Source organism: Lepidochelys kempii, chromosome 2, assembly GCF_965140265.1.
Source record: "Lepidochelys kempii isolate rLepKem1 chromosome 2, rLepKem1.hap2, whole genome shotgun sequence".
Lineage (NCBI taxonomy): Eukaryota > Metazoa > Chordata > Testudines > Cheloniidae > Lepidochelys > Lepidochelys kempii.
This window is the reverse complement of record NC_133257.1, coordinates 36,195,528-36,220,198: the sequence shown is the minus strand read 5'-3', so window position 1 is coordinate 36,220,198 and position 24,671 is coordinate 36,195,528. Positions and strand designations below refer to the sequence as shown.

At 42.4% G+C, this 24,671-nt stretch overlaps 1 protein-coding gene across 49 annotated transcripts in view; it reads left to right on the top strand.

Annotated features, from left to right (window-relative positions):
- RIMS2 (regulating synaptic membrane exocytosis 2) overlaps positions 1 to 24,671 on the top strand; it is a 748,357-nt gene that overhangs the window by 668,824 nt on the left and 54,862 nt on the right. For 48 of the 49 annotated variants that reach the window (XM_073330341.1, XM_073330373.1, XM_073330345.1 and 45 more), the window contains one exon: positions 2,439 to 2,680. In XM_073330341.1, coding sequence (XP_073186442.1) covers positions 2,439 to 2,680 — 242 coding nt within the window. The remainder of the gene's footprint in view (positions 1 to 2,438; positions 2,681 to 24,671) is intronic. The other variant, XM_073330342.1, reaches the window with a different exon arrangement.

Genomic DNA, 24,671 nt, shown 5'->3' with positions numbered 1-24,671 from the left:
AGGTGGTAGAATCTCCTTCCTTAGAGGTTTTTAAGGTCAGGCTTGACAAAGCCCTGGCTGGGATGATTTAACTGGGAATTGGTCCTGCTTTGAGCAGGGGGTTGGACTAGATGACCTTCTGGGGTCCCTCCCAACCCTGATATTCTATGATTCTATGATTCTATGAACAATGGGCCAGAGGGCTGCTGTTGCCTGTGCAGAGGCACAAGTGAGAGAGTCACAGCATTAGTCTGTGCAGGGGTGAGGACATTTGCAGCCCCACTATTCACTCCAAAGACAGTAAGAGGCAGGGTTATGGCCCCAGTCCTCCTCTGCACTAACTAACAGAGCTGGCTGGCTCTACAGGGAGCACATGCTGGATCCCCTGAAGTGGATCCACTCTTCTTGAGTAGCAGGAGCTCCAGGAGGATTGACTTCATATGACTGTGGCTAAAAGCCACACTGGAGCCCTATGCTGGCGGAAATCACTCACTCCCTGTCTCAGTTCTGTGTTTAAAACAAACAAACAAAAAGCCTTTGTTAATCTTTGTGGTATCACTACTTGTAAGCAAAACTGTGTTAATTATTTTCTTTGCCTCACTAAAATATTCCACTTTGTTCTATTTTTACTATCCAGCATTGTGTCTAAAGCAGAATTACCAAGAGTAGGCGCCTACCAAATCGAACTAATAAAGGGCGGAATCCTATGCAAGGAGTTTCCATGGAAGTCAACATGGAGACCTTGTAGCAGCAGACTCAAAGTTAACACAAAAGTGCAGTACTGTAAAGTGTTGCATATATTTCTATCTTTCTGAAGGGAGGACTTTAACTTTTTCCCAAACTGTCCACATCATATGTCTCAGACAGCCCTTTTTCACCAAATGGTATAACACTGATCTATGTAGTTCTCACATCATGATTCATGGAACACTTATAGGTGAGTGTGGAGCTGCTTCTGTCACAGTGCTTTGCCATTTACCAATTTTCAAGTTGTGATACTTCATGTTAATTGTCCCCCAGTCATGGATGATTGGGGTTTCCAGAGGATTTTTTGACCAAGTAAACTAAACAAACCAAAATAAATACCCCCCTGTGACTCCAGCAAAAAGAAGTACCTATCTGCACCCTGCCGTGCAGCCACTTTGTGTGTTCTGTGTAGGGTGTTTCTTTAGTGTAAATAATACATTTGTGGATGACAGCTATGTTGGAGTGGCAGCAAACATACAAAAGGAGAGAATCAAATTGCAGTGTCACCTAAGCAGTATAGTGGGAGATGCAGACAGCAATAGGAACACGGTAGTAATAAACGTATGGCACAGCCAGGGCCGGCTCCAGCATTTTTGCCACCTCAAGTGGCAAAAAAACAAAACAAAAAACCTTGCCGCCAAACATGGAGCCAGTCCTGCCGCCCCTTTACATTTGCTGCCCCAGGCACCTGCTTGGTTTGCTTGTGCCTGGAGCCAGCCCTGAGCACAACGCAGATACAAAATGCAGGGGAGGAAAATAAGCAATTAGCCCTGTCCGCCATGTTGAAGCAAGCTTATTTTTATTTAGTCTCTCTAAGCCTGCCCTCATATCGCTTTTATATGTAATCAAGCACCATAGTTCCTACAGGGAAGGTGAGGGATCAGGACTGGGAGGTTGGGGAGTAACTTGTTCATGATCATTGGGAAGTGACTGTGAGCAAGTCTTTCTTACCAAGGAGTCTGCACTGTGCAATGGTTTGGGAATCACTGATCTGTATGAGAGGCTGATCACTTGCAATTATAAGATAATATACCCAAATGTCAATATAGTGTAAATAAGTTTTAGAATCAAGAAAGAGCTTACTCAGGAAAAATAATCCAGTGCAAAAAAACTATTCATCTACTCAGGGATTCTGCAGCATTAGATTTTTAGTTAAAAAAAATGACATTACAGATGACACTTTTGATGCTTTATTTGCGTTGCCTCTTTTGCCTGGCCTAGGCAATCTTTGCTTAACTGATTTGCAGAATCTGCCGAGTGGCAGACCGGAGGAACAGGTGTGTGTAATTTGACTGGCCAAGAGTTAAACATGAAAAGGAAATACTGAACTAATAAATTGTATATTAAATATGAAAATACATGATGTTTTCACTACATTTACAAATGCTATATAAGTGTATTTACCATTATACTATATGTAGATAATATACTTTTAAGAACTTTCATAAGTAGAAGGAAAGCCTTTTAATTAAAAAAAAAGTTTAACAAGTGAAGTATATGATTAAAGAGAGAAAACCAATAAAGTGCTAGCAGGAACTTGACAATTAAAGTTGTTCCTCTCTACCTCTAACAAAAGCAAAACCCTACCTGTGTGAATTAGCTGCTTTGCTCCTACAATCTCCCAAAACTTTTCATCTGAAACCCATCCTTTTCTGTCTTCCCCTTTTTACTCTTCTGTTGTCTATGTTGTTTGTCCATCCATCGGCTGACAGTGTCTTTACATCCAAAATGCAAAGCAGACAGATGGGTGCCTCAGGAAAGAACATGACTAAGAGCACCAGCATCGGCGGGGACATGTACACGCTAGAGAAGAACGATGGCAGCCAGTCTGACACAGCAGTGGGCACTGTGGGGACTAGTGGCAAAAAACGACGCTCCAGTATTGGCGCAAAGATGGTAGCGATTGTGGGTCTGTCACGAAAAAGCCGCAGCACTTCTCAACTCAGCCAAACTGGTAGGAATCAGATTTTTTTAGTTTGTGATTTAAATATGTATAATATATATATATATATATTACAATGTAGTCATTTGAATGTAATGCTGCAGTTGCCTAATTAACAGTATTCTAGGGGAAAAGAGGAGAGTGGAAACTTTTTACCTGGCTGAACATTTATCAAACTGTTTTGTTTCTTTAGCAAAGATCCTCCTACCGATTGGACTGTGGCTTGTGTTTTTATGCTTACTAGAGCACACCTAATGCAATAATCCTTTCCTTTTCAGGAACCAATGTGAGTTGTGCTTATGTTTTGGGGATTGTTATTAATGATTTGTGAAGGATCACTGAAATGCAGTTACAGAATTGTCTGTCTTTTGTTATAAACATTCTTTGTATATTTCAGTCCTCTTTTTCTCACATTTGAACTTGCAAAATTTATTTGATGTGGAACAGTTTTCATTACCAAGAAGGTATCTTATATTTTATTGGATTAGTATAACCATTTTATTGATCAGTACTTCCCTTCTTTTCAATTTGCATTTGTCATTGCTTTTTACATTTACCAGTTAACATTCAATACCGAAATGTTCTACATAAATAGGGATAGAGTTCTATTCTGACTTAATACCAGGACATCCAGAATCAGTGTTAGGTACTTTGTTTATTTCATACCTTACATCTGGAAAAAATCATTTATATATAATTCACTCTGAAAAGCTGTCATTAGCAATTAAGGAATTTGAGTAAAACTACTGTTTCTTACAAAGGAAATTGGATATTTTATATTAAAATGTGTGTGTGTAGTATGCAGTATATAGTGTATGCTCATTAATATTCATACAAAAGTAGCGTGTTATGTTGGTATGTGGTTTATACTAAATACAGTAAAAAACAGCTCACTCTCTTCTGTTCAGACATGTATGGAGAAATTATTATTTATTATTTGTATTATGGTAGCACCTAGAATTCCCAACTGAGATCAGACCCCCATTGTACTAAGCACTGTTTAGAGATGCAATTAGAGACCGTCCCTGCCCTGAAGAGTTCATAATCTACATAGAAATTACAGACAAAGGGAAGGAGAGAAGGAATATAACAGAGTGAACAATGTCACAAATTTCCAGGTGTCACAAATTTTTGTTGTTTTGTTTGTAAACTTTTTTGGATGGTGTTTGTTGGGAGTGGATTAGCTGAACTGAGAAAGGGGGAACAATGGAATTGAGCGGGGACAATGAAGGGAGGGGATAGGAAAAAACAGAATATGCGGGAGGAGAGGAGCATGGAGTGAGGTTTAATGAAGAGTTAGTCTCTAAGGTGCCACAAGTACTCCTTTTCTTTTTGCGAATACAGACTAACACGGCTGTTACTCTGAAACCTGTGGGAGTTGGGAGGCTGTTGTACCAAACAGCCCAATCATCAGAGGGGAAAACATAGTCAGAGTGAAAGCTGTAAAAACAGTCAGACACTGGTGATATCATCAGCACCCTAAGATCCCTGCTGCAGTTAGTTGTCTCAGCTCCTGCCAGCTCAGTTTCTGGCTGCAGAAACTGCAGTGCTGTCTGATGTTTCTCTCTTCCCCAAGCTCACATATCTGAGTGGGAAAGGATGGGGTTACAAAGGTGCCACCTTATGGAAGCTCTCCCTTGCACAATTCTGGGAAACCTCTAACTGGGTGTGCAGTTTGCCCATGGCTAGATGCATGTCCACCTAGACATGGTGTGCAAGCAAATCAAGGATTTGCACATGCAATAATGTTCTTGTAATGTAAAAGTGCAGATGTGTGTGGATTTCAGAGCTGAAAATAAGGTGCTATATGATTAGGGATGGTCTGTCAGGACTCCCTTACTATGAGAGGCATCAAATGATTTCAGGATGGATGTTCAGTTCATACTATATTGTTCTCTTGGAAGAGTTGGAAGATTGCCATAGCCTGGATCCAAAGTAAGACAGGATCAGACTAAATATCATGTTGAGATATTTGTGTGGCACAATATTTTTAATATGAAGTGTCTCCATCACTACTTTTTAAAATCAGTTGGTCGCTATTTTGTATCCTGTAGTTATAAACAAAAACTAGGGGTAAAATTTTCAAAGTTGCCTCATTGAAGTAGGAGCCTGACTGCCATTGATTTTCCTGGCCTGAGAAGCAGGTGGTATTTTAAATAATCCCCAAATATAAACAAATTCATTTCACTATTAGAGTTGTGAAAGAAACCAATTAAAGACAGTACAGTAATGACAGACAGGCAGACTTTTGCTCAGCTTTTCCCCTTATGTAGTTGGAGTGAGGGCCTAAGTTAAGAACAGATTGTTAAACTTTTCAAATTTAATTTACTTACAGGTAAGTTCCATCTATTTTATCCACTGGGTCATTTTCTAGTCCTTAGACTATAAGACCTAATGACAAAACACGAAACGTGCTGTAAATTACTTGTAAGTAAATTTTAGTATAACTAGGAAGCAATGGATACTATTAAAATAGCAAAGCACTATCATGACATAGAAACTGTCTGAAATAAAGGGAGTAGGAAATTAATTTCCAGCAATACCAACATAGTTCAACGGGTATCATATTTAAGCTGTCAGCTAAGCGTCTCTTAAATTGGTATGCCAAGGCTGAAACAACAATTATGAAATAACAATACAACATTTGTTGAAATTGCCATCACACTTACAAGTACTTAACTTTTACTGTCCAAAACATGTTGGCCAATTTAAGTCGTTACATAGCGGTATATTAAGTCGCTATAAAATTGCCTTCTGATGCCTCCCAGTTATATGTTGTAGTTGTCTTTGTTTATATTTAATGGCTAAAAACTGTTACAGAATGTGGCTTTGTTTAAAAAGCTGAGTTCATCTCATGACCGTTTTTGTGGCTATGAGTCAAACATCCTGTATATTCGTAATATAATTCGATAAAAGAGCTAATTTCTATTGTCATTTGAATTTAACTTTGTGTTACAGGCAAATTTAATGCATTCTTTGTTGTTAGTAGATGTAGAATTGGCAAATTTCGACTCTAGGGATGAATAAATTAATGTACTCTGTATTCTAATCTTTAACATTTGTTTAATGCATTCAGATGTTTTTGTTATTGTTTATTTTTGAGTCCCAAAATTATGTTAGATACACATGAAAACAGTCCCTGCCCTGAAAAGATTAATTCACCAAGACATAACAAGTGAGTGAACAGATCAACAAGAGGGAAGAAAAGGGGGCAAGGAGACAATAACAATATCATATTGCTACTCGATAAAGCATGTACACATCATAATCTTTATGGTTCTGTGTGTGTGTGTGTGTGTGTGTGTCTCCCAATAGGCTTTGTAGCAGATGTGAGTATTCAGGAAGGATTTGAACCTCAGAGATGTCTGAGGTTGTCAAGGCTACATCGTAGGTTAAGTGGAGAGGGCAGGGGGCAACATTAAAGTAGAGCAGATCTAGGATGAAGCCATGAAGGCTAAAGCAAGCAGAGAGGACTGAATTTGATTTAAAATGTTTTGCTATATTTAGTTTTAAAGTGACTTTTCAGTGCTCCTGAAAGGTGCTATCTTGATAGTTTGACAGCACTGGAAACCTATCTCCACAGAACAAATACAACACAGGGACTATGCTGCTTCATACTCCCCTACTTCAGACATATTCTGAAGATCCACCTTCAGTCGTGAAAGGACATATTTGTCAACAGGCTACTTTGATCCTTGGCCTTTTTGCTGAGATTGTCAACCAAAGTGCCAGATGTTAATTGAACTAAATACATCAGAGGACACCACAAAGCGTAGTGATCCTGTAGTAGATTTACAATGATTTTGTAAAAGCGATGTTGCAGTAAGTTTACAATAGGATTCAATTTTTTCTTGGTCTCCAATTTATCTATTTTGAATAAATGAATTGTTTCTATCTAATCAGATTGTGATATCATCTACGTCTTTATACCATCCCCATAGTATCTGAGTGCTTCATAACAATGAAATTAATTCCCTCTTGTGGAGTACCACTTCCCAAAGTCTGAAGTTGGATTTAGCCCAGATTTTAACCACTGATTGGCAGGCTACATTGGTGCTCAATGCCATCCCAAAGTGTAGACAAAGCAAGCTGAAATGTACATAAGTGGAATTCACACTGGTGTCAAGCCAGGGTAAGTTGTCTACATTAGGCATTTGCATTAATGCAGCTCCTCCATTGGCTGACAACAGGGCCAATTCCCCATGTGGACAAGCTTTATGAGTTTTTCAGGGAATATCTAATCTTTCTTTTTCACTGGCATTTTTAGGTGGGAAATGCCTATAACAGACAACTAAATATTCCACATAGTGAAAAGGCCTAATTCACTTATGCACCATTTTCAGGCCCTCCCATTCAACAGAAGGGGCATTGATTAAGGTTGCCAGGCATCCGTTTTTTTAAACGGAACGCCCAGTCGAAAGGGAACCTGGCTGTTCCAGTCAGCACCACTGACCGGCCTGTTAAAAGTCCAGTCAGCAGTGCAGTGGGGGCCTGGAGCTAAGGCAGGCTCCCTGCCTGCCCTAGTTCCGCACGGATCCTGGAAGTGGCTGACAAATTCCTGCAGCCCCTATGCGCTGGGGTGGCCAGGAGCTGGGAGGCTCCATGCACTGCCCCCGCCCCAGTGCCGGTCCTGCAGCTCACATTGGCTGGGAACCGCAGCCAATGGGTGCTGCGGCAGGCGGGACCTGCGGGCACTGCGGTAAGCACTGCTGGGACCCTGCACTCCCTTCTGCACCCCAGCCCCCTGCTCCAGCCCAGAGTCCCCTTCTGCACACCAAAACCCTTAGCCCCGGCCCCACCCCCAGCCAGAGCCCTCATCCCCCCAACCCCTAACGCAGCCCCCAGCCCCCTCCTCCACCCCAAACCCTTCATTCCTGGCCCTACCCCAAGCCAGAGCCCTCACCCCCCTGCACCCCAATTTCCTGCCCCAGTCTAGAGCTCCCCGCCTGCACCCCAAACCTCTCATCCCCGGCCCCACCCCAAAGCCTGCACCTCCAGCCCAGAGCCCATCCCCCCTCTTATCCCAACCCCCTCCCCCAGCCTAATGAAAGTGAGTGAGGGTGGGGAAGAGCGAGCGACGGAGGGAGGGGGGAGGGAGTGAGTGAGGGTGGGGCCTTGGAGAAGGGGCAGGGCATGGGCAGGGCCTTGGAGAAGGGAAGGCAGTGGACCGGGCAAGGGTGTTCGGTTTTGTGTGATTAGAAAGTTGACAACCCTGGCGCTGGTCATGATGATAACAAAAACTTTACCACCCCTAGGATGGTAAATCTAGAAGATGGGATTTGGGTTTGTGCAGAACTATTCCTATTGTCTTCTCCTTTCTCCGACTAATTGTCCAATCAGAGAATGTGAGGTATGAGGAAGAAGGGGGAAGAAATAATGGGGAGGGAATAGTTATCTAACAAGGCACTGTAAGTTTTCCCAATAGGTCATATGAAACTGTGATATAGCTAAACAGAAAAGGAGTACTTGTGGCACCTTAGAGACTAACAAATTTATTTGAGCGTAAGCTTTCGCGAGCTACAGCTCACTTCATTGAATGCATTCAGTGGAAAATACAGGGGGGAGATTTATATACATAGATAACATGAAACAATGGGTGTTACCATACACACTGTAACGAGAGTGATCACTTAAAGTGAGCTATTACCAGCAGGAGAGCGGGGGGGGGGAAGAGCCAGAAGAATACCCAGAAGTCACCTACTACAGGACAGGCCCAACAAAGAAAATAACAGAATGCCACTAGCCATCACCTTCAGCCCCCAACTAAAACCTCTCCAACGCATCATCAAGGATCTACAACCTATCCTGAAGGACGACCCATCACTCTCACAGATCTTGGAAGACAGGCCAGTCCTTGCTTACAGACAGACCCCCAACCTGAAGCAAATACTCACCAGCAACCACACACCACACAACAAAAACACTAACTCAGGAACCTATCCTTGCAACAAAGCCCGTTGCCAACTGTGTCCACATATCTATTCAGGGGACACCATCATAGGGCCTCATCACATCAGCCACACTATCAGAGGCTCGTTCACCTGCACATCTACCAATGTGATAGATGCCATCATGTGCCAGCAATGCCCCTCTGCCATGTACATTGGTCAAACTGAACAGTCTCTACGTAAAAGAATAAATGGACACAAATCAGACGCCAAGAATTATAACATTCAAAAACCAGTTGGAGAACACTTCAATCTCTTTGGTCACTCGATTACAGACCTAAAAGTGGCAATTCTTCAACAAAAAAACTTCAAAAACAGACTCCAACTAGAGACTGCTGAATTGGAATTAATTTGCAAACTGGATATAATTAACTTAAGCTTGAATAGAGACTGGGAGTGGATGGGTCATTACACAAAGTAAAACTATTTCCCCATGTTTATTACCCCCCACCCCCCACTGTTCCTCAGACGTTCTTGTCAACTGCTGGAAATGGCCCACCTTGATTATCACTACAAAAGGTTTTTCCCCCCCGCTCTCCTGCTGGTAATAGCTCACCTTAAGTAATCACTCTCGTTACATTGTTTATGGTAACACCCATTGTTTCATGTTATCTATGTATATAAATCTCCCCATTGTATTTTCCACTGAATGCATCCAGTGAAGTGAGCTGTAGCTCACGAAAGCTTATGCTCAAATAAATTGGTTAGTCTCTAAAGTGCCACAAGTACTCCTTTTCTTTTTGCGAATACAGACTAACATGGCTGCTACTCTGAAACCTGTACCTAAACAATTCTTCTTCCCCTTGGTACTTACACCCTTCAAATACTTGTAGTCATTATTTAGCTATGCTGTACAGTTTGAGTTGTTTAGACTTTCATTCTAAATCAGTCCCTTCCTAGGCCCTTAGTAACTATTTGTAAGCTTATTGTTGATGTTTTTCTGATGTTGAATTGGCCCAGAACTGTCTGTATATATTGTATTACTTTTAAGCTAACCTTTGAACTTTGAATAATTTAAGCACTATATCCAAATGTACAGACACTCTTTCCTTAACCTGTGTATTATATAATTTTAACATTAAGTTTATTAAAGAACTCGCTACTATATAAAAGAACTATTCCTAACAAGTACTTGACATAATGCCTCTGTGTATACAGACCAAACTCAGACTGAATTTTTGCCAACATATTATATTGCAAGCTCATATTCAATTTGCTGTCTTCTGCTTTACTGCTTTCCAAGTATCAGCCTCCCACTGAACCTCTGTTAGATTTCTTTCCCCAGGATGAATTTTTGCATCTCATGAGTAGTTCTGTTGTCTTCTGTCTTTAGATCTCATCTCTCTAACTCCCCTTACTTTTATGTCCTCATTTGTACTTGCAGTACCTCCCAAGTACGTGGGTTCTGAGTGTTCTATGTGCTGTTACCTCTTTTGCAATATCATTATTAAATATTTTAAATAAAACAAGGCAAAACACTTATCCCAGTGCATATCTCCTCTCCACCCAACTTGACATGGTACCTTTTATTATCATCTTTTGTGTGTGGTCTTTTGACCAGTTTGTCCTTTATCATCTAATGCTGTTTTTTACAGTTTTCTTATTCTCTAAGTGCTTGCTCCTACAGAAGTTGAATGCCTTCAGGTAGGTTCTGAGAGTACTGAATTGCCAATAAGGGCTTTCAGACTGGTCTTCCAGCTACCTTCATCACTACTGATCATAAGGTGTTGCTGATATTTTATGACCTACCTGACGTGGACAGATTGCTACAGAATGATTCTGCACATTTCTTTCTGCTTGTTCCTTGAGAGTGATGTTGGGTAATTGCTAGTTCCTCCACACAAGGGTTTTCATCTGTGAGGTGCTGCATAGATTAGTCCTATCACTTCTACAACATCCATCAAAGGAGACTGAGAAAATATGGGTTGCAGCGTAATCTGTTTGCTGATAACACCCAATTCTGTTTCTCCTATTCTGACCTAGGCACTGTTATTTCTAGGCTTTCTCAATGCCTGGCAGAAGTTAGAAGTTGAAAGAAAGCCAGCTGGCTATAGCTTGGCATGGGAAAGTTGGAGATGTTGCTGATGGGCAAGGAAAATTGCTTTGAGGGCCTGGCAAAATCTATAGCTTCTCCATCAGCTGCAAGTATCTGTTTGGCCTTTCTCCATATGGTCCACAATCTGGGGCCTTACAAGAATCCTATCTGCGTGTAGACTGTGTTACTTTCAGTCATATGTGGATTTTTCACTGATCATCCACTCTTTGTAAGTACTTGGCTGGACTCATGCTCTCTATTCAGAAGTTGTGGGTAGGTGAGAATGTAATGCCCACCTAGATGCTAGAGACCGGACATTTTTGTTATTAGGCCTGGCCCTCTTAAACTTGCATCATCCAGAAATACAATTAAGCATGAACCCTGGTCATATTTAGAAAGAGCTGCCACCTTTTTCCATAGGTCTTCCCACTGATCAAACAATGACATCTTGGGTTCATATTCTAAGGGCAGAAGGGACCATCATTTCGTCTGAGCTCCTGTATATCACCGGCCACTAATGTCATCAAATTAGGCCTGTATTGAGCCCAGTATTTTGTGTTTGACTAAAGTAAATCTAGTTCCTACTTCACTGATCAGATTAAAAGATGTGGGATGTTGGCATCAGGCAACATGGAACCTAATTTTCCAGGATGGTAGTGCACACAACTCTCTTTGAAGCACCCCTTAAAATCAGGACCATGGTGTTTTGTTGCTCTGATTTGGCTTTTTAATAACTTAGTTGAAGCATTGTAAAAACACACAGATACCATGGTGATACACACTCTTTACATGCTGGCAATAAACTTATCAGCTATCGGGGTTCGATATTAAGTGAGTCAAGATGTCAGATAACCAGGCTTAGTGGATTTATTTAGCAAAAGTAAAATCAGCATAATACAGAAAGGTCAATATGTTACCAATCTGGAGAACAGTCTTTTAGTGGTTACATCTTCACTCAGTTCCAAATTATGAGCTCAATTTTGCTCATATTTACACTCCCCTTGTTTGTGACAGGTAGAACATTCCACGGATTCAGTAGACCTTACACACCTTTTCTTATCAAGGTTTTGATACAACATTCCAAAGGTCAGTAAACCATAGAGCAGAGGTCCCCAAACTATGGGGCGCACCCCACTAGAGGGGCACAGAGGAACATTCAGGAGGCACGGTGCGGGTCTGGGTAGTGATGGAGCACTACCCAGCCCTGCTCAGCTTCCAGCTCTGCTATGGCCCCAGCCGCGGCCCCAGTGCCTGGCCCTGCCCCGAGCCTTGGCATCTGGCCATGGCTCCATTCCTGGCCCCAGCCCTGCTCCTGTCCTGCTCCCAGCTGCAGCCACAGCTTCCACCCCCTTACCTCTGTCTGTGTTTCCTCCACCAGAGCTGTGGCCCCACTCCTGGCCCCGGCTCCGGGAGGCGGTGGTGGTGCGGACACGGGTAAGGTGGGGACACAACCCTGAAAAGTTTGATCACCACTGCCATAGAGACATCTACACTAACTGTACCAAGCATACAATTCATATTTGGCAAACCTCAACAGAATGTACTACTTGCTTAAGACAAATTCTGCGTTTTCAAAGAACAAAGGTTACAACAATTTATCTCTTAGTACGTTTTGACAAACTTAGCATAAGTAAAAAGTATTATAGGAGATTTTAAGAAGCTCAATACACTGACAAACTTCAGAGTTGAGGCTCTCAGAATTAAACCTGGTTGCAAACAGAACTTTCCTACGGAAAATTTCTACTTTTTGTCCCCCTCCCAAAAAATCAAAAACATAAAACCAGATATTTTTTGTCTGAAAGCTTCCAAAAAATGAAGAAAACAAATAATCCAATATTTGCAAGGAAAGTGAACCCTTTACATGCAAATTTTCATTTAGTGAAAAACCCAATTTTATGTCAGAAATATTGATGGATAATTTTCAACCAGCCATACTCAGAATCAGGGCCAGCTCTAGGTTTTTTGCCACCCCAAGCAAAAAAGTTTTTGGCTGTCCCTCCTTTTTGGCTGAAATGCCGCCCCTGAAATGTGCCGCCTCTGGAAATGTGCCCATAGGCGCTGACTCTGTGGGTGCTCCGGGGCTGGAGCACCCCCAGGGAAAAATTGGTGGGTGCTTTGGTCCCACCGGCAGCTCCCCACCCCAGCTCACCTCCGCCTCTGCCTCCTTCCCTGAGTGCACTGCCGCTGCTCTGCTTCTCCCCCCGTCCCAGGCTTGCTGTGAAACAGCTGCTTCAGGAGAAGCAGAGAAGCAGTGCGCTCAGGGGAGGAGGCAGAGGAGGAATGGAGGTGAGCTGGGGCAGGGAGCAGTTCCTCTGTCCCCCGTTGAGGGTTACTTCTTGCAGCTCTCCCCGTGCGCTCCCCCGCCCCAGCTCACCTCTGCTCTGCCTCCTCCCCTGAGCACGCCACTGCTTCACTTCTCCCCCATCCCTCCCAGGCTTGCCGTGCAAAACAGCTGTTTCGCATGGCAAGCCTGGGAGGGAGGGGGGAGGAGGCGAAATGCGGCATGCCAGGGGGAGGAGGCAGGCCCGGAGATTTGGGGAAGGGGTTGGAATGGGGGCGGGGAAGGGGCGGAGTTGGGGCAGGGCCAGGGGTGGGGGGTCGCGAGCACCCACCAGTTCCGGGTAAAGTCGGTGCCTATGAATGTGCCGTCCCTGGAAATGTGCCGCCCCAAGCACGTGGTTGCTTTGCTGGTGCCTAGAGCCGGTCCTGCTCAGAATCCAACAGTTCCTTTGTCCGTGAAGATTACTTCTTTGAATATCTGTAATAGTTTAACTAGAGATTCAAGTAAGACTTGTCAGTTAGTATCTTTTTAAAGATTGGTCCAACGTTATTTTTTTCCAGGCCTCTAGTATCACCTTGACTTTCTAAGTTTTCAAAGACATTTGCCAATGGTTCATTGAGTTCATTAGTGAATATCTTAAAACTCTGGATTCATAATGTCTGGGCCTGCTGCTTTGTGAGTGAGTGTGTGTGTGAGTGTTCAGTTTTTTCCAAGTATTACTCTACCTACTTTTCATTACCAACTCCTGTCTACAGTCAATATTTTCATTCATTCTTAAATTCAATGCCACCTTTTTTATGTTCTTGTTAAAAACAGATTTAACAGTGTTGCCTTTTAACATTATTGCTATTGTTCCTCCATGTGCACAGCTTCTCCATTATAGGAATGTTCTCACAAGGGGTTTGTGCTCATCTTGTTTATTCTCAAGCCTCCACAGGAAAGGGGGTGTAAGGGCTTGGGGGGATATTTTGGGGAAATAGGAACTCCAAGTGGTCCTTTCCCTGTTCTTCGTCTAAAACACTTGGTGGTGGCAGCGTTTTATCTAATCCAAGGGCAAAGACTTTGTGCCTTGGGGAAGTTTTAACCTAAACTGGTAGAAATAAGCTTAGGGGGTCTTTCATGCGGGTCCCCACGTATGTACCCCGGAGTTCAGAGTGGGGAAGGAACCTTGACAACTTTCTTGCAAGTTTAGAAAGATTTCTTACACTACATGCCATATCCTGAAGGATATGTATCTATTTTAGGTACTTATATGCCCCCCATTGCTGAATTAAATGAGCACCTCACAATCTTTAATATATTAATCCTCACAGCACCCCTGTTTGATAGAGAAGCACTATTATCCCCATTTTACTGATGGGAAACTGAAGCACAGAGAGCTCCAAGGTCACACAGAAAACCTGTGGTGGAGCAGGGAATTGAACTCAGGTATCCCAAGACCAATAGGCCAGGACCAATCTTATTCAGTTGTTATTCAGACAGAATGCCCACTGAAGAAAGTTAGTAATGTGGCCCTGACAGTCTTTCAAATTAGAATATTAGTGGTACTAGTCTGGGTATGTTTTTGTAAATACAGCATTGTGTGCATGCTACACTGATCCACCATGAGAAGGAGATCCATTTATTGCCCCACAAACAGTCCTCATCACTGGGGTCATGACCTCAGAGTAGATCAAGAGGGGAAGATAATGAGTACAAAATCAACATACCCCTATTTTTTTTAATTATCCTACTGATTAGAAGTGGTTGCTAGGGCCTAGGATGAGAGAACTGGAGGGAAGGAGAAGAACCCTCTTTCAGCTACTGCTGCCCTCCACAGCAGATCTTCACTTCTCCCATAGCCTCTGTACCGTATTCAAATCCTGAGTTTAAAGATGGTGTGGAACTTTCTCAAGGGCAGCTGCCTGGGCCTCATGGCCCATGCTGCTCAAAAGCACTCAGCCCCACAGTTGATCAAATGCCATCCTTAAATGGTACATTCCCCAAGAGATTAGGATAGTTTGGGGTGGAGGGAGAAGAAAGAAAGGTCTAGGTTGTTACTCCCCATCCAGCTCACAAGCACACATCCTAGCAGCACCCAGTTCTAAGCACCCCCACCAAACACTAATCTTCCCACTCTCCGCATCTAGCATTCTTCCCAGTCCCCAACCAGCAATATCTAGCATCATCACCAAGCACATCCACCCACCACCAGTCTCATCTGGCATGCCTCAACAAACACTCCACCACCACCACTACCCAGTACACCTCCCCTGATAGATGTCCAACAGCACACATCCTATAACCATTCATATATTTAACATGCACCTTATACGTTCTCTGCATATATTTACTATAGTTAAAACCAATTTCAATGAAGATGCATCTTCAAATTATTGTGGCAGTCTAGTATTATCGTTATTGTCATTCTGTTCTAGAGGGACAGAGAGATTAAGTGATTTACTCAAGCTCACACAGCAAGTCTGAAAATGGTACCCAAAACTCTTGACTCCCAGTCCGACGCTTCAGCCACCTTTTTACAAAGTATTTCCTTTGGCAGCTTAGATGGAACAAAATATCATAATCAGTATTTGGACATGCAGTATAAGCGAATGTGGCTACTGAAGCCTTGTTATTAGCATTACATATTTTATTGTGATCTCCATGTTATCCCTAAAATACAAAAATAAAACCATCTTTATTTCTGTGTCAATATTAGAAGTAGTTTACATTGCAATCTAATAAGTGCTCAGATAAGTGCTGCATGGAACCTGAGCAGCATGGGTTGCATGGAGGAAGTATTTGAAGGAGGTACAAGGAAGTCAGTCTGTAGGAATGTTGAACTCCAGTTGACCAGCTGTTTAAATAGTTGCTTTAATAAAGAACGATTTTAGTTGAATAAAAAAGGAGTTCTCCGAATCTCTGACCTAGCATGGTATATGAAATACTGTAAGTTCCTAGACAGAGCAATAGTCAACATACTGATACAGAGCTTGATGTTCCCAAAGGGTCTTCTAGTGTGAGTCCTTACTCCTGGGTGGAATCCCATTCACTTTAATTAGACTTTTATGCAAGAAAATGTCTGTTCAGGACTGTAGTTTCCAGCACTGAAACTCCTGCTCATGTTCCCAAATTCAGCTAAACAATACAAATAAATATTTTAGGCTACAGCTTGTTTAAAATTAAAGTTAAAAATTTAATTTAAAAACTACAAATAGTCATCAAGCCGACTATCCACAGCTGAAAATTTTAAAGGTCAGGGGCATATATGCTCTGAATATAGTCATGATGAACTTCATGAACAGATAAATCAGCAGCAGACAGGATGTGGTACCACGGTAAAGCATGGTAAATTCTTTAAAATAAGATGAATTGAGTTAACGTAATATCTTAAATACACTCTCAAACATTTAAAAATTAATACAGTATTTAATTAGAAACTAGTGCATATTTATCAATACAAGTAAAGTGTGAGACGTTATTTAGTCAATGTTAAATCTTGGCATAGGCAGTTTGAATTAGTTCAGTTGTAGCCAGTGTGTGTTCTGGGCTGGAAGGACTCCAAAGAGAGAGTTGTGCAAATCCATCTGAAATGTAACAAAGGCCTAGATAAGCAATGCTGTGGTCTCCTGGGAGCAGTAATAACACAAACTTGTAATGCATAGGAGATGATAAATTGCCAACCTACTTAACCCTGCTGACCAAGCTCATCAAAAGTAACTTTCCAGTGCAACATTAGGACTCAGGAAACTCTGAGAGATCTGGGAGCTAACCTAACTGAAACAACTAGTAAGCACTGACCTTCTTTTCAGTTGATCATAGGACACGGCACTGTATGTGCAGTAAATATGAGTGACATTTGAGCACATATACATAAGACCTGAGACAGTGCCAGACTGTCCCGTGTGTAAAAGGAAATTGAACAATAGCCAAAAGGAAGTTGATGACAGTACAGAAAATATGAAGACAAACAGAGGAGGATACTTCTTTGTATACTTATTGGTTTCAATATGTGCTTAAAGAATAACTGCAGTTTATTTTTAGAAAGTTTGTTACATTGTCTACTTGTACAAATGTCCAAATTCAGTGTGTTATTCCATAACTGTTAATAGATTTAACAAACATTTAATATCACTGAATATACAGGAAACATCCAGTTTCCTGATGTGATTTGTGACAAAGCAATGCATAAAAGAGACTGCACAGTTTTGCAGTTCCTTTAACCCTTAGGAACTGAGCTAATGGTTGGATGACACTTGGGAACTAGCTAATTTTGGCAGGTTGTGAGAAGGTGGCTAATGTGTGCAGGCCAAGGTATGAGACAGGATATCTTCCAGTGGAGAAACAAGGTGAGTGAGGACTGGCTTTAATCCTGAGTCCCATACTACCTGACTACTACAAGAAACAGACCACCCCTGTGTGTTTGATGCATCCCACTTTCCCTGGAAGTGACCTTAGAATCAGTCCCTAGGGTAAAAACAGATTATTTTGGGAATTTGAGGCAATGAGCCAGAGAGGAACAATATGGAGGCCAGCAACCTACAATTGGGGTTGGTGACAGTGAATTGGCCCCCAAGTGTAGCAAGTAGGTCGGATATTTACCTAAGGAGGTCAGAGGTAGAAGGTGTGCCATGTTGTAGCTGAGATGCAAGTCAGAAGGGACAGCAGCTGTAGAAGGTGGTGAGACTCCAGTTGGAGAAAGAGAATCTGTTTGTCTGATGCCATCCACCCTGTGTAATCATTTACACCAGTGAAAGATGTGTGTAAAGTACTACCATTCTGACCTGGTAACATTTCAAAACAGGTGTTACTTTTTACAAATATTCCTGTTAAATTATGAAAGTCATAATGATACTTATGAAATTATACCAATGAAATACTGGTTTGTAAAAAGGAAAATAAGATCAATCCATTGCAAATAAAAAAAAGTTGACTTACTTTTGTGTCCTACATAGTGCATGCAAAGAAGCACTTCCGTTATAGTCGGTTACTTTTACACAGCTTTTCAGGAGACCCAGCGTGCAAACTTAGCAAAACTAGACAGAAGCCTTTTGCAATTTTAATTTGTCAAATATGTAAACGTATTTTATGTTCTTTATAGCACTTGGGCATGAGGGAAGTGGGAATGGTTATTTAGATGAAGAGGATGTAGACTGTGGGATGAGGGACCCAGAGGGAGGAATCCTAGGAACAGTGAAGCGTTCAGGAGAAGGCTTGAGCTGAATTTTATCTTACTGTAACTTTCTGCGATAATAATGCCAAACTGCAGGAAACTGAAAAGTTTGGGCCCTGTATAATAGTTGTTGCTCTGATATTTTTAGTTATGATGATATCTGTCCTGAATAAAATATACAGTATATCTGGATCCCGTTTCACAATCATTGAAATAATTGAAGGGAATCAGTCAATTACTGGGCACAGTCATGTCCTGGATCTTAAATTTCTCATCTCAAATTTATATGAGACTTTAGATTTTGTAAAAACAAGCTTTTACCAAATGCGCATCAGAAATGTTTCTGTGTTCTTTCCTTTCCCATCCTCCCCCCTCCCCCATTTCCAGCTGACACGGTTGTTTTTAAACAAATGTTTGTTTACTGTCCTGCCAGGTTAGCAATGGTAACATTGAAACTGAAAGTGAGTCTGATTTCAATCGACTGTCATTGTCCAAAATGAGGGAAATTAAAAAAAAAACAAAAACAACCCAGAGTTTATATAGGGAAAAACAAATTGGATTTTATAATCTAAACTGTTGTTGGTAACATAGGTACAATAATATAAGGCTGAGGAGTTGACCCATGATTTTTTAACTGTGTACCTTTTACATTCTTAAAGAAATCTTTAAAGGAATTTGAACAAAGTTCTTTTTTCCCAAAGACAGGTAGGTAAGATTAATAAATTATATTTTCTTATAATATTGCACTTTTATAAGTATTTCTAAAGTTTATTCTGAGTTAATTTCAAAATAAACCACACATGTTGAGAATAAGAAATATCAACTTAAATACTGATAGGAGATTAGGGCAGGAGTTGGTAACCTTTCAGAAGTGGTGTGCCGAGTCTTCATTTATTCACTCTAATTTAAGGTTTCGCACGCCTGTAATACATTTTAACGTTTTTAGAAGGTCTCTTTCTATAAGTCCATAATATATAACTAAACTGTTGTTGTATGTAAAGTAAATAAGGTTTTTAAAATGTTTAAGAAGCTTCATTTAAAATTAAATTGAAATGCAGATCCCCCGGACCGGTGGCCAGGACCCGGGCAGTGTGAGTGCCACTGGAAATCAGCTCACATGCCGCTTTCAGCACGCGTGTCATAGGTTGGATTATACCTGGATTAGGTCCTAAATTTCCAATTTTTACTTGTGAAATGTGACCTGGATCCTTTATCAGCTAGAAAATATTATTATAATAAATAATGTTACCAAAAAGAGTAATCAGCTATTACTAAACAACATGCAGGGAGTGCCATAATAAAAGCATATACTTGTTTAATAGCAAAGTTCAAGGGCTAGTAAGGCAGGATTTTTGTCTGTATATTTTCAGATATCCAAAAACAGAAGGAGTACTTGTGGCACCTTAGAGACTAACCAATTTATTTGAGCATAAGCTTTCGTGAGCTACAGCTCACTTCATCGGATGCATTCAGTGGAAGATACAGTGAGGAGATTTATATACACACAGAACATGAAAAAATGGGTGTTTATCATGCACACTGTAAGGAGAGGTTTCAGAGTAACAGCCGTGTTAGTCTGTATTCGCAAAAAGAAAAGGAGGACTTGTGGCACCTTAGAGACTAACCAATTTATTAGAGCATGAGCTTTCGTGAGCTACAGCTCACTTCCTCAGATGCATATCGTGGAAACTGCAGCAGGCTTTATATATACACAGAGAATATGAAACAATACCTATTCCCACCCCACTGTCCTGACAGTGGGGTGGGAATAGGTATTGTTTCATATTCTCTGTGTATATATAAAGCCTGCTGCAGTTTCCACGATATGCATCTGAGGAAGTGAGCTGTAGCTCACGAAAGCTCATGCTCTAATAAATTGGTTAGTCTCTAAGGTGCCACAAGTCCTCCTTTTCTTTTTACTGTAAGGAGAGTGATCACTTAAGATGAGCTATTACCAGCAGGAGAGTGGGGGAAGGGGAGAAAACCCTTTGTAGTGATAATCAAGGTGGGCCATTTCCAGCAGTTAACAAGAACGTCTGAGGAACAGTGCGGGGCGGGGGGAATAAGCAAGGGGAAATAGTTTTACTTTGTTTAATGTCTCAACCACTCCCAGTCTCTATTCAAGCCTAAGTTAATTGTATCCAATTTGCAAATTAATTCCAATTCAGCAGTCTCTAGTTGGAGTCCGTTTCTGAAGTCTTTTTGTTGAAGAATTGCCACTTTTAAATCAGAAATTGAGTGACCAGAGAGATTGAAGTGTTCTCCAACTGGTTTATGAATGTTATAATTCTTGACATCTGATTTGTGTCCATTTATTCTTTTACATAGAGACTGTTCAGTTTGACCAATGTACACGGCAGAGGGGCATTGCTGGCACATGATGGCATCTATCACATTGGTAGATGTGCAGGTGAACGAGCCTCTGATAGTGTGACTGATGTGATTAGGCCCTATGATGGTGTCCCCTGAATAGATATGTGGACACAGTTGGCAACGGGCTTTGTTGCAAGAATAGGTTCCTGAGTTAGTGGTTCTGTTGTGTGGTGTGTGGTTGCTGGTGAGTATTTGCTTCAGCTTGGGGGGCTGTCTGTAGGCAAGGACTGGCCTGTCTCCCAAGATTTGTGAGCGCGATGGGTCGTCCTTCAGGACAGGTTGTAGATCCTTGATGATGCGTTGGAGAGGCTTTAGTTGGGGGCTGAAGGTTATGGCTAGTGGCGTTCTGTTATTTTCTTTGTTGGGCCTGTCCTGCAGTAGGTGACTTCTGGGTACTCTTCTGGCTCTGTCAATCTGTTTCTTCACTTCATCAGGTGGGTATTGTAGTTGTAAGAATGCTTGATAGAGATCTTGTAGGCGTTTGTCTCTGTCTGAGGGGTTGTAGCAAATACGGTTGTATCGTAGAGCTTGGCTGTAGGCAATGGATCGTGTGGTGTAGTTTGGGTGAAAGCTGGAGGCATGTAGGTAGGAATAGTGGTCAGTAGGTTTCCGGTATAGGGTGGTGTTGATGTGACCATCGCTTATTAGAACCGTAGTGTCCAGGAAGTGGATCTCTTTTGTGGACTGGTCCAGGCTGAGGTTGATGGTGGGATGGAAATTGTTGAAATCATGGTGGAATTCCTCAAGGGCTTCTTTTCCATGGGTCCAGATGATGAAGATGTCATCAATATAGCGCAAGTAGAGTAGGGGCATTAGGGGACGAGAGCTGAGGAAGCGTTGTTCTAAATCAGCCATAAAAATGTTGGCATACTGTGGGGCCATGCGGGTACCCATAGCAGTGCCGCTGATTTGAAGGTATATATTGTCCCCAAATGTGAAATCGAAGTCACAGAGTTCAGCCACCAGGTTTGCTGTGACATTATCGGGGATAGTGTTCCTGATGGCTTGTACTCCATCTTTGTGTGGAATGTTGGTGTAGAGGGCTTCTACATCCAGAGTGGCCAGGATGGTTTTTTCAGGAAGATCACCGACGGATTGTAGTTTCCTCAGGAAGTCAGTGGTGTCTCGAAGATAGCTGGTAGTGTTGGTAGCGTAGGGCCTGAGGAGGGAGTCTACATAGCCAGACAATCCTGCTGTCAGGGTGCCAATGCCTGAGATGATGGGGCCCCCAGGATTTCCAGGTTTATGGATCTTGGGTAGCAGATAGAATACTCCAGATCGGGGTTCCAGGGGTGTGTCTGTGTGGATTTGTTCTTGTGCTTTTTCAGGGAGTTTCTTGAGCAAATGGTGTAGTTTCTTTTGGTAACCCTCAGTGGGATCAGAGGGTAATGGCTTGTAGAAAGTGGTGTTGGAGAGCTGCCTAGCAGCCTCTTGTTCTTATTTCGACCTGTTCATGATGACGATAGCACCTCCTTTATCAGCCTTTTTGATTATGATGTCAGAGTTGTTTCTGAGGCTGTGGATGGCATTGTGTTCTGCACGGCTGAGGTTATGGGGCAAGTGATGCTGCTTTTCCACAATTTCAGCCCGTGCACGTCGGCGGAAGCTCTCTATGTAGAAGTCCAGTCTGTTGTTTCGACCTTCAGGAGGAGTCCACCTAGAATCCTTCTTTTTGTAGTGTTGGTAGGAAGGACTCTGTGGATTAGTATGTTGTTCAGAGGTGTGCTGGAAATATTCCTTGAGTCGGAGACGTCGAAAATAGGATTCTAGGTCACCACAGAACTGTATCATGTTCATGGGGGTGGAGGGGCAGAAGGATAGGCCCTGAGATAGGACAGATTCTTCTGCTGGGCTAAGAGTATAGTTGGATAGATTAACAATATTGCTGGGTGGGTTAAGGGAACCATTGCTGTGGCCTCTTGTGGCATGCAGTAGTTTAGATAGTTTAGTGTCCTTTTTCTTTTGTAGAGAAGCAAAGTGTGTGTTGTAAATGGCTTGTCTAGTTTTAGTAAAGTCCAGCCACGAGGAAGTTTGTGTGGAATGTTGGTTTTTTATGAGAGTATCCAGTTTTGAGAGCTCATTCTTAATCTTTCCCTGTTTGCTGTAGAGGATGTTGATCAGGTGGTTCCACAGTTTCTTTGAGAGTGTGTGGCACAAGCTGTCAGCATAGTCTGTTGTTGTAGGAGCTGTGCCAGCCTCTTCCCAGTGGGGAGTTGAGGTGAGCTAGACAGAAAATTGGGGGGGGGGGTCTGTTCTATACATATAACACATCACACACACCCCCATACACACACACATACCATACCAGGCCACCCTTACTTCTGCACTGCTGCTGGCAGCGGCACTGCCGTCAGAGCTGGGTGCCTGGCCAGAGAGCGGCAGCTGCTGGCCGGGCACCCAGCTCTGAAGGTAACACTGCCGCCAGCAGCAGAGCAGAAGTAAGGATGACAATACCATACCACGCCACCCTCACTTCTACATAATGGTTGACCTTTTTGCTGAAAGGGGTAGCTATAAGGTGATTAAAGCAAATTTTGGGGCAGCTATAGCCCCCATCCCTGCCCTGTGTGGTTGATTTTTATTTGATTTCATTTTTTTAACCTGTAAGTAGAAAAATTACAAATAAGATGTGTCTCTTTGGAGTAGAAAAAGAGGAAATAAAGTAGGAAATTAATGGATTCGTGCCTGACAGTTATTTTGAACAGGACATATTTGCCTCTCAGCGGTTGCACTTCCTATAAGGGATGCCTACAGTAAAAGGAAATACATGGCTCAGGGCTCCATGCTGAACTCTATACTTAGGCAAAACTCATGCTGACTTTAAAAAAGACCAACTATTATTGAACAACAGTGGTTTGTGGCCAATCAGCCTTTAGAGGCCCTTCCCTCATATAAAATATTGGACATTCCATATGCCATATATGGGTTGAAGATGCAGGTATATCAGAAGAATGTTTTCTGAAGGGAGTGGGAAGAAAAATCATAGAATCATAGAATCATAGAATATCAGGGTTGGAAGGGACCCCAGAAGGTCATCTAGTCCAACCCCCTGCTCGAAGCAGGACCAATTCCCAGTTAAATCATCCCAGCCAGGGCTTTGTCAAGCCTGACCTTAAAAACCTCTAAGGAAGGAGATTCTACCACCTCCCTAGGTAATGCATTCCAGTGTTTCACCACCCTCTTAGTGAAAAAGTTTTTCCTAATATCCAATCTAAACCTCCCCCACTGCAACTTGAGACCACTACTCCTCGTTCTGTCATCTGCTACCATTGAGAACAGTCTAGAGCCATCCTCTTTGGAACCCCCTTTCAGGTAGTTGAAAGCAGCTATCAAATCCCCCCTCATTCTTCTCTTCTGCAGGCTAAACAATCCCAGCTCCCTCAGCCTCTCCTCATAACTCATGTGTTCCAGTCCCCTAATCATTTTTGTTGCCCTTCGCTGGACTCTCTCCAATATATCCACATCCTTCTTGAAGTGTGGGGCCCAAAACTGGACACAGTACTCCAGATGAGGCCTCACCAATGTCGAATAGAGGGGAACGATCACGTCCCTCGATCTGCTCGCTATGCCCCTACTTATACATCCCAAAATGCCATTGGCCTTCTTGGCAACAAGGGCACACTGCTGACTCATATCCAGCTTCTCGTCCACTGTCACCCCTAGGTCCTTTTCCGCAGAACTGCTGCCTAGCCATTCGGTCCCTAGTCTGTAGCTGTGCATTGGGTTCTTCCGTCCTAAGTGCAGGACCCTGCACTTATCCTTATTGAACCTCATTAGATTCCTTTTGGCCCAATCTTCCAATTGGTCTAGGTCCTTCTGTATCCTATCCCTCCCCTCCAGCGTATCTACCACTCCTCCCAGTTTAGTATCATCCGCAAATTTGCTGAGAGTGCAATCCACACCATCCTCCAGATCATTTATGAAGATATTGAATAAAACCGGCCCCAGGACCGACCCTTGGGGCACTCCACTTGATACCAGCTGCCAACTAGACATGGAGCCATTGATCACTACCCGTTGAGCCCGACAATCTAGCCAGCTTTCTACCCACCTTATAGTGCATTCATCCAGCCCATACTTCCTTAACTTGCTGACAAGAATACTATGGGAGACCGTGTCAAAAGCTTTGCTAAAGTCAAGAAACAATACATCCACTGATTTCCCTTCATCCACAGAACCAGTAATCTCATCGTAAAAGGCGATTAGATTAGTCA